This window comes from Melanostigma gelatinosum, assembly GCF_949748355.1.
Source record: "Melanostigma gelatinosum genome assembly, contig: SUPER_1_unloc_1, whole genome shotgun sequence".
Taxonomy (NCBI): Eukaryota; Metazoa; Chordata; class Actinopteri; order Perciformes; family Zoarcidae; genus Melanostigma; species Melanostigma gelatinosum.
The window spans coordinates 1,424,238-1,442,118 of NW_027635330.1; the positions used below are offsets into that span (position 1 = coordinate 1,424,238).

General features: G+C 45.4%; 1 protein-coding gene across 1 annotated transcript in view; it reads left to right on the top strand.

Annotated features, from left to right (window-relative positions):
- LOC306786361 (NEDD4-like E3 ubiquitin-protein ligase WWP2) overlaps positions 1-17,881 on the top strand; it is a gene marked incomplete at both ends in the record, with an annotated part of 335,533 nt that overhangs the window by 266,718 nt on the left and 50,934 nt on the right. The window contains 3 exons of the mRNA XM_079297399.1: positions 12,859-13,015; positions 13,591-13,712; positions 15,334-15,471. Of these exons, the coding sequence (XP_079153525.1) occupies positions 12,859-13,015; positions 13,591-13,712; positions 15,334-15,471 (417 nt within the window). The remainder of the gene's footprint in view (positions 1-12,858; positions 13,016-13,590; positions 13,713-15,333; positions 15,472-17,881) is intronic.

Sequence of the window (17,881 nt, forward strand, 5' to 3'; positions counted from 1 at the left end):
TTGACCCGATTGACTTCAGATTCGGCTAGTCTGCTCTTGAGACCTTGGCAGTGAAAAGTTACTCAAAGATCAAAAAGTTATCGAACTATGTGGCCGTGGCGTGGCGTCAAAGAAACACCATTCGCCACGAAACAGGAAGTTGTTGTAACTCGGCCGTACATTGTCGAATCTGCTCAAAGTCTCTCATATGTCATAACATCCTGACCCGGAACACATCTATATGATAATTTTGAATCAAACTGATAGCGCCACCTAGTGGCAACCGGAAGTTGTACGCTGCGTACTTTGACATCCTGCTCCTAACAGATTAATCAGATCCCTCTCAAATGTTGTCATACAAGCCTTAAGACCTTGATAATGCTTCATTGTGAAAATTGTAAGAAGTTACTGAAGGGCGGCGACGTGGCGGCTCGGCGAATTTCGATCCTTCGCCATGAACGAATAAACTGATGTATCTCGACTCCACATCATCAGATCTTTACCAGATTTCACATGCTTGATTAGACTCCAGGCCTGAAGACATCTGCAGGCCAATTTCGAATCATAGTCATAGCGCCACCTACTGGTAACAGGAAGTTAAAGTCTTTATACTTTGGCTTGTTTCTCTTAGTAGGTAAATCAAATCAATATCAAATTTGTTCCACACAAATACAAGAAGTTCATAATGCCAGATCATGAAGCTTTTGATGTTTCGTCGAACGCCGTTGCCGTGGCGATGCGGTCTTCGCCGTTAACAACGAAGGTAATTTTGACAGGCTAAAAATGCTCGAAACATAAGCAAACTTGGCAAGTAGATTACAAGGCCGAAATGTAGTTAGGGAATATGATTTTATTGGTTCAGAGTGGCAAATCGGCTCAATAGCGCCCCCTACAAAATTTTGACGAAGGAGCCCTCGCAGTACGTTTGACCTAGATGTATGAAATTTGGTGGGAACATGTATCACATATGGACTTAAATAAAAGTATATTGGGGCCATGCTCTAAACCTGCATGCAGTGTCTGACGGTCACAGAACTAAATGGCAGCATCAGCCAGAGTCCTCGCGCCGTCCGACGGTCGCGGACGTTCTCGGCCGCGCAGGCCGGAGTCCCGCCGGCACCCCGACGTGCATATTGCGAGGGCCCGCCCATCGCTGCTCGCAGCTTTAATTATTTTATGTGTTTCGTCGCAAAAAGGAGGTGCTTGGGATATTGGGAATGTTGTGAAATTTGGCACGCAAGCCAGAATTTGCGAAAATTGCAGTCTGATTGGGGTGTCCAGCTGCGGTATGAAATATTGGCTCGCTAGCGCCCCCTATTGAGTAGCCCCAACATCAGGTTTCACCCAGCTGTATGAAATTTGGTCGGTATGTGGAACGTGATGAGACGCACAAAAAATCCTCTTGGCCGTTTTCTCTAAACCAAACAGGAAGTCGGCCATTTTTACTTTTATGACGTTTTTTGACCGTTTCAAGGCGTCATACTTTAACGAACTCCTCCCAGAGATTTGACCCGATTGACTTCAGATTCGGCTAGTCTGCTCTTGAGACCTTGACAGTGAAAAGTTACTCAAAGATCAAAAAGTTATCGAACTATGTGGCCGTGGCGTGGCATCAAAGAAACACTATTCGCCACGAAACAGGAAGTTGTTGTAACTTGTCGAATCTGCTCCAAATCTCTCATATGTCATAACATCCTGACCCGGAACACATCTATATGATAATTTTGAATCATAGTGATAGCGCCACCTAGTGGCAACCGGAAGTTGTACGCTGCGTACTTTGACATCCTGCTCCTCACAGATTAATCAGATCCCTCTCAAATGTTGTCAAACAAGCCTTAAGACCTTGATAATGCTTCATTGTGAAGATTGTAAGAAGTTACTGAAGGGCGGCGACGTGGCGGCTCGGCGAATTTCGATCCTTCGCCATGAACGAATACACTGATGTATCTCGACTCCACATCATCAGATCTTTACCAGATTTCACATGCTTGATTAGACTCCAGGCCTGAAGACATCTGCAGGCCAATTTTGAATCATAGTCATAGCGCCACCTACTGGTAACAGGAAGTTAAAGTCTTTATACTTTGGCTTGTTTCTCTTAGTAGGTAAATCAAATCAATATCAAATTTGTTCCACACAAATACAAGAAGTTCATAATGCCAGATCATGAAGCTTTTGATGTTTCGTCAAACGCCGTTTCCGTGGCGATGCAGTCTTCGCCGTTAACAACGAAGGTCATTTTGAGAGGCTAAAAATGCTCGAAACATAAGCAAACTTGGCAAGTAGATTAAAAGGCCGAAATGTAGTTACAGAATCAGATTTTATTGGTTCAGAGTGCCAAATCGGCTCAATAGCGCCCCCTACAAAATTTCGACGAAGCAGCCCTCGCAGTACGTTTGACCTAGATGTATGAAATGTGGTAGGAACATGTATCGCATATGGACTTCAATAAAAGTCTCTTGGGGCTATGCTCTAAACCCAACCGGAAGTCAGCCATTTTGCATTTTTTATGAATTTCTCATGTCGTTTTTGTCATTTCCAGCCGCTGCACTTTAACGAACTCCTCCTAGGGAATTCATCAGATCAACTTCAAATTTGGTCGGTACAGTCTAAAGACCTTTGTGATGAAAAGTTACTCAAAGCTTGTTGTTTCGTGAAAAGCTGTTGCCGTGGCGACGGAATTTCGATCCTTCGCCATGAACGAATAAACTGATGTAACTCGACTCCACATCATCAGATCTTTACCAGATTTCACGTGTTTGATTAGACTCCAGGCCTGAAGACATCTGCAGGCCAATTTTGAATCATAGTCATAGCGCCACCTACTGGTAACAGGAAGTTAAAGTCTTTATACTTTGGCTTGTTTCTCTTAGTAGGTAAATCAAATCAATATCAAATTTGTTCCACACAAATAGTTCATAATGCCAGATCATGAAGCTTTTGATGTTTCGTCGAACGCCGTTGCCGTGGCGATGCAGTCTTCGCCGTTGTTGGGCTCTGACCATGTGGCTTAAACATGTGCTGTGGACAAAGACAATCAGGCCTTCACTTTGTCAAGCAAAGGTCTCATCCTGATTTGTAGTTTGAGGAGAGCAAAGGGATTTCACACTCAGGTGTGAATTCCCCCCCCCCCAAATAACCATGGTAACCGCGGCAATCTCATTGGCCGAGAGCCAAGAGACCCGAGGACCCCTGTGGTTCGGCCACTGTTCTATAAAACTCTCTGCTGCCCCCACCTCATAGCTTTTCCCCCTTCGACCTCGGTTGAGTTAGGAGGCACACAACCGCTCTCTTCGCCCGGACCCCCCCCCCCCCCTGTCCAGGCCACAGAGAATCCAGCTTTTTCCCGTCGACCTCCGTCGAACAGGGAGCACACCACGCTCTCTTCGCTCGGACACCCCCGTCCAGGCCACGAGGAAGCCCCTCAAACCCTCATCGAACCCTGACAGGTCACGAGCCATTTCGCTGGACGAAACGACAGTGTTCCACGTTGAGTACGGCTCCACTCAGCCCGCGAAACGAATCCGCATCAGCGATCCGTTCTCTGCTTTTTGTTTCTTTTTATTTTGTGCACAAACCGGCACAGAGGAGCCCGACGAAGCCTCGCTCCTCTCGTGACCGAGGATTCCCGGCAAGACGCGCAGACACGTCGTCTCATCCGAAGTTAACTGTTCTCCCTGCAGCGAGTACAGACCGGACCTGCGTTTGCTCCAGCCACGCCACGACGGACCGAAACAGCGCCAGCTCACCGCCGCGCGACACACAGCGCCCGCTGCAAAGCCGCGCCGACCCGCAAGCTCCCCCCTGTCCCCCTTCCCGACGAGGAAAACGGACAGCTTTGCCACAAACACTTCCACGTTGCAACGAAGCATCTACAAGTAAGGTTCTTGGCATTTGGGCATAGCTTAGCTTAAATTAACTTAAGTTTAATTCAGGCCATTCATTTATATGTTGATATTCCCGTGTTTTTGTGTGTTTAAATTACTGTCGCGTGATATCGAGATATTACGCAACTCCTCGCGGACGAGAGAAGCTCCGCTGTATTCGTGTATTAACTGTGACTGTTTGCTTGGATTTATTTGATTTCTTTTCATTGGTTTTACTACACTTCGTGTAGTATTCTCTGCTCATTAAATCAGCTCTGTGAGTGAAGTGTGGAATCTCGGCTATTGTACATAACTGCTGGCAGTTCTACCGACAACGGCACGTTATGTACGATACGCCAGACACCCCCATTATCACTACAACGCGGACAGCACGCAGAAGTCTGATCCATGAGCCCCCACCTTTTTTCTCGTTCCTCCTTTCACGAAACACGCACATACACATAGCTCCTAGTTCTACTCCTGGGGAACCTCGTTCAAACGAGCGCCTCACATCACGTGCTGCCCAGGCACACGTGAGTACATACAGCAGCCTAACTGCCATTTTGTCCGGGTCCCTCGACTCCGCCATCTTTGTAGTTTTTAGCTGTAGTTCTTAAGGCCCCTCCCCTTTGGCCAGCGTCACTCGACGCCGCCATCTTTGTAGTCTTTAGCGTAGCTGTAAGACTCCCTCCTTTTCACCCACAGACCCACACACACACACACACACACACAGACATACACCCTCATCCACTGTATTCATTCTTTAGTTTAGGCATATAAAATTGTATGATAACGTTTGTTGGTTGCAATATTAATTGATTTGATCATTTATTATTTTGATTCAATAAACTCTGTTATACTTTCAGGAGCAGTCGTCTGTGATTACTTGTGCATATGTATTTGATAAGACTGTATGTAGTAGCCGGTGCTCGAACTTAAAAACCTTCACTGTCACTGAATGTGTAGTCATACGCAGACTATTGACATTATGAGTGACTACTAATTATGAGACTTAGTTTTATCGTTTGGTTATTGGTCCCTGTTCGCAGGGTGGTGCCCCGTTTATATTAATAATCATTAATAATTGTTACATACATCAATAATTCTATTGATGTCAAGAATTCAGTTTCTTAAATGCTGATAACCCAAACACGCTCCTTTAGATCCCAACATAATGGTGCCCCGTGTGAGGGTACGTTATTCCAGTTTTGTTACAGTATATATGCACAGTAATCCATAATTATTTTTGAATAATTAATTTTCCAAAAAAATATTTTTTTTCGAAAAATTATTTTTTTTCCTCTTTTGAATGATCCAAATTCCTGAAACTTATTTCCCAAAATAGGTAGGCTTTGATCTTCAAAATCTTGTCTTATTGTAATTAAATTTTTGATTTTAAATTTTGATTTTTAATCTTAATCTTTAATTCCCTTCTCGAAATTTTATTTCGTTTCCAGGTTTAACTATTCGTTTCATTTCTTAAAACTAACAGCCAGCTGTGTAGTAGATTTGATCGTTTATTTGTAATACCTTGCTTGTTTTCTTAAATCCCTCCAAAGAAGTTACACACAGCTGTCACAGGCCCAAAGTGCTAAACCACATTAGCATTTTCGCACCTCTGGCTGCAAAGCAGTAGTGATACCTCAGAGCAGCAACAGTAGAAACGTAAGTCACAGAGCTAGACATTTCACTGTGCGCCTGCATGAACCGTAACACTAACAGTAATTAACATCTAACAGTAGAAATCCTAAGTCACAGAACTAGACATTTCACTGAGAACCGTAAACACTAACAGTTCCGTTCTAACACTAGGGAATTAACAACCACTGGGAGTCGCACTCATTAGAGAGAATGAGCAACGAGAAATCCCCCATTCCTGGAGCTGTAGCTCCAGAAGACACCGCCTTACGAGATGCGGTGGCTGATGTCCTTGGACTCACAGCAAAGGAAAGAGAGTACTTTGCAAAATACACTGCTGTCCTATGCGACGAGCAATTAGAGCAGCTGGTGGCTTATGTAAATAACCCAGCAGGTAACAGAGAGCGCCTGATTCAGGACGTAATCAGCGAAATACTGCTCATCTACCATCAGAAAATGCAGCTGCAAGCTGCCCGAACCCGGGCACAGAGCGACGAGCAGCAACGCGAGATCTGGACACTCCGAACAGAGGTTCAGGAGTTGTCACGTGACTATAGAGCCCTACAGTCAGAAAATAGTAGCCTGCGCAGTGACCTCAGAGAGGTCAACCTAGAACTCTCTAAAGCATCAGAGAGTGATGACAAACTGAAAGCGCTTCAAGGTGTTCCAGCAACCCCGGTAGGTACGGCTACCCCCTATCGAGCCTTTCAGCCCAGTCATTTCTTGGTCTCGGCTCCCTCATTCCCCGAGACCCGAACCACCTTGCATTTCTTGAAAGCGACATCCGCAACCAGGAGTAGAGAGGACCAACACCAGGTCCTAGTCGGCCCAGGTGGCTTCAAAACCACCTCAGGCGAACGCAATCCTCCACGCAGTTCACGCGCGCGACAAGAACTGACCCCATCCCCCTCAGGGAGGGAGGATGATAGTCGTTACCACCATCGCAAGTATGGAGACTCAGACGACTCGGACGGCTCAGGCCCCATCAACCTTGGAGGCCTGCGTACTCGACAGATTGAGTCTCTGGCGAAAGACGTAGAGCGCTTCAACCCCGATAATCACGACTCGGGCATCGATGACTACCTAAGGGAGATCGATCGCTGCCTCCTCGACCTATCGCGCCCCTCATCGCGCGAAAAGCTAAAGCTAGTGTGGAAAACCACTGCGCGAAGCGTCCACGCTTTCGTGGAAACGCTCCAGCCGAGCATCCGCGACTGCTATTCATCCCTTTGTCACGCCCTTAGGGAGGAGTACTCCCTGTACACCAACCCAGCTTCTGCCACCCTCGGCGCCTTTGCCATTTCCCAGGAAAGGCTAGAGTCTCGGAGAGACTACTTCAGGCGCTTGAGATCTGCGTACTTCCAAGGACGTAACGCCCCAGGTCTAGAAGACCATGCCTTCAAGTCGCTTTTCTTGCACAATCTCCACGACAACGTGAGATACGATGTTACTATGCACTGCAGAACGAGTAACCTCACCATGCCAGAGATTAGGAAATACACGCAACTTGCATGGGAGACACGCGGACGGCCGACAAATCGGTACGAAGACACCGCCATAGTCTTAGGCATCCAACAGTCGAGCGACTCCGACCTAGCGTCGGAAGACGACGAGAGGACTTGGCCTAGCGAGCCCTGGTCACCCCCGAGGAACAGACGACCCTGGCGGTCGAAAGACCAACGGAACCAGGGGGGTGAAAGACACCCTCAAGGGCAACCCATCAGGTAACGCTGACTCGCAGCCCACCTGACTAAGCCGAGTGACCTTTCCCCCTGCTGCCAAGTCGACGTGGTAGGGGGGGGGAAGAGAACTCAGCACACTTCCGGAAACGACCACTCCCATTTCGCACCTCGTTCTTCAACCTTCTTGGGCGACCTTGTTCGCAAAGGCAATGCCCGTTATGTATAAATCTATACATATTCTTCAGTCCTACTGGGGGGTCATAACACTCTTGCTCTACCCGACTCCGGGTCAGAAACGAGCCTCATGTGTTCCCCCACCTTTTCGCATACACCTCTAGGGTGCCACAACCTTAGAGGCCCTTCGAGCACCCTTTCGAGTAGCTCGTAAGATCTTTCGTCAACTAAGCCTTCTTCTCCTGCTCTGTCAGCAGGATCCACCTCCAGCTTGTTCCACGAAGCCACCGCCTTCTTTCAGCCGAGTCATCGGCCGGTTCTGTCAAGTCGCCAGTGCCGTAGGTAACTGAACTTGACCTGTGCGCCGGACCTGTCTCCATCTCTAATTAGGAGGGTGGGGGGAGGGAGATATCACCAGCCCGCCATGACACACTCCAGAGTGAAACTGTTCGCGACGTTTCCCTGAGTGCTGGCGGTAACGTGGGATATCTGCCCTCGCCACTTGAACAGCGCGAGGGGGGTGGGCTCTCTGACAACAGAAACTTAGAGAGATGCACTTCACAGGAAGTACACTCTAATCTCGCCAGTGCCGAAACCAACCGGCAGAATGGCAGCTTACTATTGACTACTAACGTTTAACTGCATGCTCCAACTCACCCTGTAGACATGCACTAACCGCGAACACATCCAACTTCAACCAGAACAGTTGCATGACCTGACAAACCATTGTGACTGTAAACTGATGCTCCACTCTCATAGAGAACCCTTTGCATGCTTTATAGACTCTACCAGAAGTAACCAAAGAGGACATAACCTCTGCCGTAGCAGTCAGATTTAACCCAGGACCTCATCCGAGAAGGCTCAGCTGTCAACAGCTGGAGCAGCGAGAGACCAGCCTAGCTAGTCACACTAGCCGTGCTAACGAAATCTGTAAATCTGCTACCACTACTGTTATGCAACCCTCACAGGTACCTCTGGCCTATAGTCTTGGCAACGCAACTCCAATATCGATAGATTCTAAAACTTAGACACAGGACTCGCTCGAAATCTACCGATCAGAGAGAGATAGACGCACATATCATGTACTAATAGATCCAGAAGCGACAGACTAACTGGATTCCCTCCTATTCATAACACCACGTAGCCAACCTACGACTGCTCCGCCGACGGACTCCAGTACTGTCTAGGAGTTGAACCAGTAACCACTGTTTGCCCCTCACCTGCTTCTTGTCTTTCTATTCTTTCCTTCTCTCTCTTTTGTGTTTTGTTTTGTTTATTTGGGTTGTTACTTTCTTTGACACTATGCCGCAATGCTAGAATATCACAACATCATAATAGCGATTGAATTATTTGGGAATAATGTTTTGCTCACCTATGATTTGAATTGTGTATGATAGTAGATGTAGGTAGAAGTAGTTAAAGTCATCTGCCCAGATGCCACCTTAGTCATCTGCCCAGATGCCAATGAACTCTGAACTTGAACACCATGAACTTGACCACTATGAACCTTGAACTCTATGAACAATGAACACTGCCTGTTTTAACCACTGCTTTTGGTCTCAGGAACACTTGGACTGTCTCACCTCTTCAGGTTTCCCCACCACATGGATGCACATGCCAGCCCTTGGTTTGCTCTAAAGACCGAAGCCAACATCTCGCTCTTCAGAACAAAGGGGGGATGTTGGGCTCTGACCATATGGCTTAAACATGTGCTGTGGACAAAGACAATCAGGCCTTCACTTTGTCAAGCAAAGGTCTCATCCTGATTTGTAGTTTGAGGAGAGCAAAGGGATTTCACACTCAGGTGTGAATTCCCCCCCCCCCAAATAACCATGGTAACCGCGGCAATCTCATTGGCCGAGAGCCAAGAGACCCGAGGACCCCTGTGGTTCGGCCACTGTTCTATAAAACTCTCTGCTGCCCCCACCTCATAGCTTTTCCCCCTTCGACCTCGGTTGAGTTAGGAGGCACACAACCGCTCTCTTCGCCCGGACCCCCCCCCCCCCCTGTCCAGGCCACAGAGAATCCAGCTTTTTCCCGTCGACCTCCGTCGAACAGGGAGCACACCACGCTCTCTTCGCTCGGACACCCCCGTCCAGGCCACGAGGAAGCCCCTCAAACCCTCATCGAACCCTGACAGGTCACGAGCCATTTCGCTGGACGAAACGACAGTGTTCCACGTTGAGTACGGCTCCACTCAGCCCGCGAAACGAATCCGCATCAGCGATCCGTTCTCTGCTTTTTGTTTCTTTTTATTTTGTGCACAAACCGGCACAGAGGAGCCCGACGAAGCCTCGCTCCTCTCGTGACCGAGGATTCCCGGCAAGACGCGCAGACACGTCGTCTCATCCGAAGTTAACTGTTCTCCCTGCAGCGAGTACAGACCGGACCTGCGTTTGCTCCAGCCACGCCACGACGGACCGAAACAGCGCCAGCTCACCGCCGCGCGACACACAGCGCCCGCTGCAAAGCCGCGCCGACCCGCAAGCTCCCCCCTGTCCCCCTTCCCGACGAGGAAAACGGACAGCTTTGCCACAAACACTTCCACGTTGCAACGAAGCATCTACAAGTAAGGTTCTTGGCATTTGGGCATAGCTTAGCTTAAATTAACTTAAGTTTAATTCAGGCCATTCATTTATATGTTGATATTCCCGTGTTTTTGTGTGTTTAAATTACTGTCGCGTGATATCGAGATATTACGCAACTCCTCGCGGACGAGAGAAGCTCCGCTGTATTCGTGTATTAACTGTGACTGTTTGCTTGGATTTATTTGATTTCTTTTCATTGGTTTTACTACACTTCGTGTAGTATTCTCTGCTCATTAAATCAGCTCTGTGAGTGAAGTGTGGAATCTCGGCTATTGTACATAACTGCTGGCAGTTCTACCGACAACGGCACGTTATGTACGATACGCCAGACACCCCCATTATCACTACAACGCGGACAGCACGCAGAAGTCTGATCCATGAGCCCCCACCTTTTTTCTCGTTCCTCCTTTCACGAAACACGCACATACACATAGCTCCTAGTTCTACTCCTGGGGAACCTCGTTCAAACGAGCGCCTCACATCACGTGCTGCCCAGGCACACGTGAGTACATACAGCAGCCTAACTGCCATTTTGTCCGGGTCCCTCGACTCCGCCATCTTTGTAGTTTTTAGCTGTAGTTCTTAAGGCCCCTCCCCTTTGGCCAGCGTCACTCGACGCCGCCATCTTTGTAGTCTTTAGCGTAGCTGTAAGACTCCCTCCTTTTCACCCACAGACCCACACACACACACACACACACACAGACATACACCCTCATCCACTGTATTCATTCTTTAGTTTAGGCATATAAAATTGTATGATAACGTTTGTTGGTTGCAATATTAATTGATTTGATCATTTATTATTTTGATTCAATAAACTCTGTTATACTTTCAGGAGCAGTCGTCTGTGATTACTTGTGCATATGTATTTGATAAGACTGTATGTAGTAGCCGGTGCTCGAACTTAAAAACCTTCACTGTCACTGAATGTGTAGTCATACGCAGACTATTGACATTATGAGTGACTACTAATTATGAGACTTAGTTTTATCGTTTGGTTATTGGTCCCTGTTCGCAGGGTGGTGCCCCGTTTATATTAATAATCATTAATAATTGTTACATACATCAATAATTCTATTGATGTCAAGAATTCAGTTTCTTAAATGCTGATAACCCAAACACGCTCCTTTAGATCCCAACACCGTTAACAACGAAGGTCATTTTGAGAGGCTAAAAATGCTCGAAACATAAGCAAACTTGGCATACACATTTAAAGCCCAAAATGTAGTTGTATAATATGATTTTATTGGTTCAGAGTGGCAAATCGGCTCAATAGCGCCCCCTACAAAATTTCAACGAAGCAGCCCTTGCAGTACGTTTCACCTAGATGTATGGAATTTGGTAGGAACATGTATCACATATGGACTTAAATAAAAGTATATTGGGGCCATGCTCTGAACCTGCATGCAGTGTCTGACGGTCACGGAACTGAATGACAGCATCAACCAGAGTCCTCACGCCGTCCGACGGTCGCGGACGTTCTCGGCCGCGCAGGCCGGAGTCCCGCCGGCACCCCGACGTGCATGCACCCCGACGTGCATATTGCGAGGGCCCGCCCATCGCTGCTCGCAGCTTTAATTCTGACTGAAAGCACATTACTGTTGTGTGGCATCCTCTCCATAAACTGTAAAAAAGTAAAGGACAATATATATTTGATCAGTGCATTACAAGTACAAAACTATTAGAAGTGGTAAACAATCTTCTGGATAATTATCTGAAAATTATACAAATTTTAACATCATGTCATGATGGAGCTTTCTGCTTTTACTTCAATGTATTCACTTCAAAAATAAAAACAATAATGTACATATGAATCATTTGAATTGTGTGTTTGATGCAAATAACAACTACAGATGAAAGTACCAAAGTAAAAGGATGACAATTCGAATGTTTGACCGTGACAGGACGATTACAAACATTCTTCTGGATGATAAAACAATAAAAGTTAGTCTAGATTTTTGCTGTTCATGATAGTTCTTCGAAAGAAAACAAAAATTGGAATTGGCAGACTTTTTAAAAACACTGTAATTGGCCAGGAAAATTGCATTCGACGCATGTCTAACACTAGGCCTTCTGTTTGTAGATGACTTAATTGTGGGGACCCGATCGCACAGACAGGGGACAGTATATTATTTAAAAGAAATTATGGCTGAGGTGTTGTTGATATAAAGACTGTAATAGAAATACATTTCCTCGTTGTGGTTGGACTGTGGCCACAGTCACATAGTCTGTATCTTAAGTCCCTTTCCCACAAAAAAAAACCCAACTTACATCTGGCTTTTGTCTTCAGTTACAAAAATTTACAATCGACTCCGATCGGCAGTGATGAAAACATGACACCCGGGTGAAGCGCTGATTTTTGCCCCTCGTCGATGCGATGCTACGCAACGTGGGTTCAAATCAACAGGGATTTCGATTGTCATGATTTAATAACGTAAAAAACATCAATTAATATGCTCTTCTCAAAACCACCAGTCTCCAATCAGTCATTTTCACTTAATTCGAATGCGACAGAAAGTCTTTGTTAGTCTTTCCACTGGTCCAACAGTCACGAACTCTAGCTTGAGAGTTTTAAAGAGAGACTGAATAAGTAACAGATGTGTAAAAGAAAAAGTAACCACTGTACATTTTCACTGGTTACTAACCTCGCGTCTGTGACATCACTGCACATGTCTTAACATACTCTGTTTGTTTTATCATATTTGACTGTACATTTTCATATTTTTAAATGATGTCTTGGCAATAAACTTTCTGATTTTTGTACATGCTGATTTTGGTGGGAAAAAGTGTTGTAGAGGTGCACAGAGGTGTCCCATTGAAGAGAGGAGAACTGTGTTGGTCCTTTCCAGTCGGTGAACCACTTTCTACAAAAAGAACACGTTTTACAATTCTAACATATTCCCGTTTCCTCAATCTGTCTTGCATCAGTGGTGTCGGCGAAGCCCCAGTCTCCCAAGCTGCCAAACCGTCACTCTCGACTCAGCTCCTTTGTCGAGGTGACGGCAGATGGCCTGACCAGCGAAACCAAAAAAACTGGCAAACGCAGCGGCCACCTCGAGCTGCAGTGGAACGAAGACCTCACCCTGTGAGAACACCATCTCACACACACACAATGACTTTTATATAATCTCGTATATTATTGTTTGTAAGATAAACATTTCTATAGAACATACACATAGTGTTCATCCCAACCTGTTGTTATGTGTGTACTGGTAAAGACAATGAAGGTAACTCATATTTTATTAAAAGAATAAAGTCCGCTCATTTTAAACATTTCCTGTGGTAAAACTGACTCGATTTATCTACCGATGTGCAGTGTTTCTTGTATGTTTGATGATGTGTGTTGGTGTGGTAACATCATGTGGAGCAGGATCATCATTCAATCAGAGGATCGTTGGTTCGATCTCCAGCTCCACTAGTCCATGTGTCCTTGGGCAAGACACGTAACCCCAAATTGCCCCCGCAGGCTGTTCCTGTGGTGTATGAATGGATATGAATGATTACATAGTCCTGATGGGCAGGTGACACCTTGCATGGTAGCCCCTCCCATCAGTGTATGAATGGATATCAATGATGACATGTCGTGTTAAACGCTTTGAGTGGTCGGAAGACTAGAAAAGCGCTATACAGTAAAGTCCGTTCACCATTTGTGTTCCGCAGTAATGTGACGCCTCAGAGTCGTCTAGATCTGAAGCTGTGGAGCTGCCACACACTCAGGAAGGAGCTACTGGGCAGCGCCACCATAGACCTGCTGGACACGCTGCGCACTCACGATGGCAAGAGTAAGGGCTCACACACACACAGAGAAACGTTTCGACAATATTATGATTTATTTCTCCACTGTTTTCAATATGGAATAACCTCATAACTAGAGTTGATCCGATACCAATAGAAATGCCTCCAATACAGCCTAAAATACTTGATCGGGTATCAGCCAGTACACAAGTCCATGCACCGATCAGATATAATTTTATCATATTTATCAGCTCATTTATGCTACACAGGAACAACGACACATGTCACTTGGTACTGATCCCAAACGCTACTGCACATGTGCAAACTAGTACTACACACCTGTGCTTAAACACCCTCATGAAGCATAGTTTTTCCCTGATAATTCTATATTGTGAACAACAAATTTGCAGAAGGAGACGCCAGTTAGCGTTAGCCGTTAGCAGCCGGTGAGCACGGTCCTACTCGGCTAAATAACGGAGCTAACGGCTAACGTTAAAGGAACAGTGTGTAACATTTAGGGGGATTCTTTGGCAGCAATGGAATATATTATTCATAACTATGTTTTAATCGCTGTATAATCACCCAAAGCTAAGAACTGTAGTCTTTTCACCAGCTTTGAATAGGACAGATATCAGACAGCGTCCAGCAGTGACCACATTCTGCTCCACCACTCTGTAAATGTTTTAGCTTTAGTGTAATGAAACACCTGATATTACTCTGCAGCAGATTCCCCCGAATGTCCTCCTGAGCTTCAGTACAAAACTCATTTCCTCTGGAAATCTAGTGTTTCTTTCAAAATGTTGACGAGTAAACTTGGCAATATCCAAACAAATCATGACATTCTAAGCACCTGGCATCCCTGTCTACTGGAAGCTTTGTAAGAGGAGATAAAGCAATATGATGTATTTACTTTAGGGGCCCATTGCTTAAACCAGAGTGGAATTTCCCATCCTATGCCACCCACATTACATTGTAATAAATGTGCATTACCGGATATTCAAAATACTTCTGTCGTCAGTAGCCAATGGGACAGTTTTCACTTCTTCCGGCCGCACTATGAAGTAAAGCACGACAGCAATATTCATGAAGTTGAAATGAGTTTGCTAACACCTCCTCTGGTATAAACGTCCCGGCAGGGTTCACAATGTTTTCTCATTTTAGAGCGATAACCATAGACTGTATATTACAAGTCATCATGACATCACTCATTGGTTTGTGGACTGATGTTTTGAAGACTCCAGTTCTGCGAGTTCGCCGTTGCCATCTTGGAATGCGGCCGTCGCCATGTTGTTGTTTTTGGCATCCAATGAACAGAAGTTACCATATTTGGAATGCAAAGGAGTGACGTAGGGACGTCTTATACGTCTCTGGTAGAAGCAGCGGCCTGTCAATCACAGTAATCACAGTTATGGTTTGTTTGACTCTAGATGGACCATCATTTACTAAGTGAACATCATGCTGTTTTGAAGAAGACTTGAAACTAGAGATTGAGACCATAAACTCATGTTCACAATGTTTACTGAGGGAATAAATCAAGAGAGAAGTACTTCTTGGTCGCCCTGCTGGTCAGTAGAGAGAATGCAAGTTTGAAACCCCCCCCCCCCCCTTGTCCTCTACCTTTCTCCACCACTCATCCTTTCTCTTTCTCTCCCCCCTCCCCCCCTCTAGTGGAGAACGTCCAGCTGAGTCTGGTGCTGCAGACGGAGAACAAAGGCTCGGTTGTAGCGGGAGGCGAGCTCAACGTCTGTCTGGACGGCATGGTTGTTGATCTGGGCATGCTGCCCAATGGCAGCACGGCAGCAGACAGTGAGTCCCGCCTTTTACCACAGACACGCACACACACACGCATGCAGACAGGTGAAGGTAATAACCCAGAAATGTACAGAGAAACACCTAGAGTAGCAATCACATTAAGGCCATGTGCGCATGCTGGCGTGTGTATCACTGCTGTTGTGTGAAATTTGACAATTTGACACAGAACTCCTCTAAAGAAGTGAATTGTGACTTTATTGTATGAAAGTTTAAAAAACTCTTATCAAAGGGATTAATTCATAACAAATCTCTGAAAAACCTTAGAACTTTTCCGCTTATTAAACAGAAGTGCAGGGCGAAGCTAAGACTGTTTTTCACTGAGTCAGTGACGACATATTAAAGGGAACACGCACACACTGTTTTCCTTCAGGAGTCCAGACTTATTAATACAGAATACGCCACAATGTTAAAGCATTTCTCCTCATCTCACTCTTTCCCTTCCCGTGTCGCCTAAACGTTTGTTAATATTGCCAACAACTGCGCATACACATGCATTTGTTTGTACAGGAGGATATTTGTGTGTCTGGTAATGAGCCTTTTTTCCCCCGCTTGGAAAAAGTCAGAGGCTTCACATTGTGTAAATGGCAACTCTACGAAGTCTTTTCTTACCCTCATGGTGTTTGTACCCATCCACATTTTGCTCTTTGTTATGGTGAAATTAGAGATTTCTTATTGTGTAAGTGGTAAAAGAGTTGTACGATTGTATAACAGATTATTGTTATTATTCAATCTCTTACAGTTATAGTATCTATGAAAGTAAAGGTGTTGAATCATCCTGAAGGGGTTCATTTCACAACAAAGACCTGCTAGCTGTACCGTACCACGCTTATTACACAGCGACTTATTAATGACACAATAATTAGACACAGAATATCAACAAAGCCGTAAAATCTGATCTGACCCAAACAGTTTTCATTTTGACATGTCGTTCTTCAATGCATTATATTTTTATCGTGCCATACTGATAGGAATCACATACTGTGAATTTATTCGAATGCAACATTTAAGCAGATGCCTCGGATTTTTAGATTATAATCTTGAGATTAAAATAAATACATTTGCATGTTGACAGGACCTATTATATATGCTGTAAAGGAGGGGGAGGGGACCATTCACTTTCAGCTGCTCTGTATTCCTTAACAAAAGGTTCGGGAATACACTTGTTGGCCAAATTAATGCAACAATAAAGTAAACAACACCACAGTAAGGAAATCACTTTTTTCACAGTAGGGGAAAAAAGAGACCCATTTGTCTTGCAACTGTTGGCAACCAAAGGCCAAGTTGCCTTGCAGAAACAATATCTTGAGAGAAATTCTGCAGCATCATCATAAAACTCAATTAAGTTGAGTCTGTCAAGGAACTTGTTTGTTTTGATCAATCCATCTCAAAAGGGCAGCCATTTTAAAAGGCAAACCTCCTCACGTGTATGTTTAAAGAACACTGGACCACATTTATTTTATTCTATAATTGTGTGTGCGTGTGCCCTCTAAACCAGGGTTTAAAGTCCAAGGTCTTTGTATGTGTGTGTTTTTACGGTCCCACGAGTGCAGATGCAGCCGTGTGTTTGAGCTGGTGCGTTCGTGGGTGTGCGTGCACATGTGTTTCGCATTCTGCAGCACGTGTGTGTGTGTGTGTGTGTGTGTGCGCAGGCACTTGTGGGCTGCCTGAATATATAAAGTGCATAAAGGTGGAAGTGTGTTGCCTTCTGGTGGCGTTAAGGAGCTCTGTGTTCTCGCTCTAAACGCACCTCTGTTAGTTTGGAAGTTTTACTCATTTCCCCCTGGCAGCTTTTCTGACACACACACACACACACACACACACACACACACACACACACACACACACACACACAAGCACACGTAGCAGGCTTCATAAACAAACCCTTGTATTGAAAGATGGGAGGAAACAGAAGCCAGAGCAGAAAGATTTCAGCTCAGAGGATATTGGAACACTTTGTAAATTAATGTTAGATGCTTACACACACACACACACACACACACACAACTTCCAATTCCACACAAGCAGAAGCCACATGGCAGATTTAGCTGATTGCTGTCCCTATTTTTAGTAAGTTAAACTTGCAACTGATGGCAACCAAAGGCCAAGAATTGACCCTTCGCTAATCCCGCCACCCGAGCGGCACCCGATACTGGCCAATCACAGCGCAGCATCAGCCAGCTCCGACCAGGCTTCGACAACCATTTGGATCTGCTCCGTAGACTTCATCAAGGTTTCAGACTTTCTTCATTTTCAGGCTGGTTTAGTGGATTTGGAGCTAGTCATGGTTAAACGTCGTGCAGTGGCGGGTGTGTGTTTTATACACACCCTTCAGTGCTGCAGATTTTTTCAAAATGGTTTCCAAGGGCAACGTACATTTTCCACAGCATTTGCTGATCTGAAATGT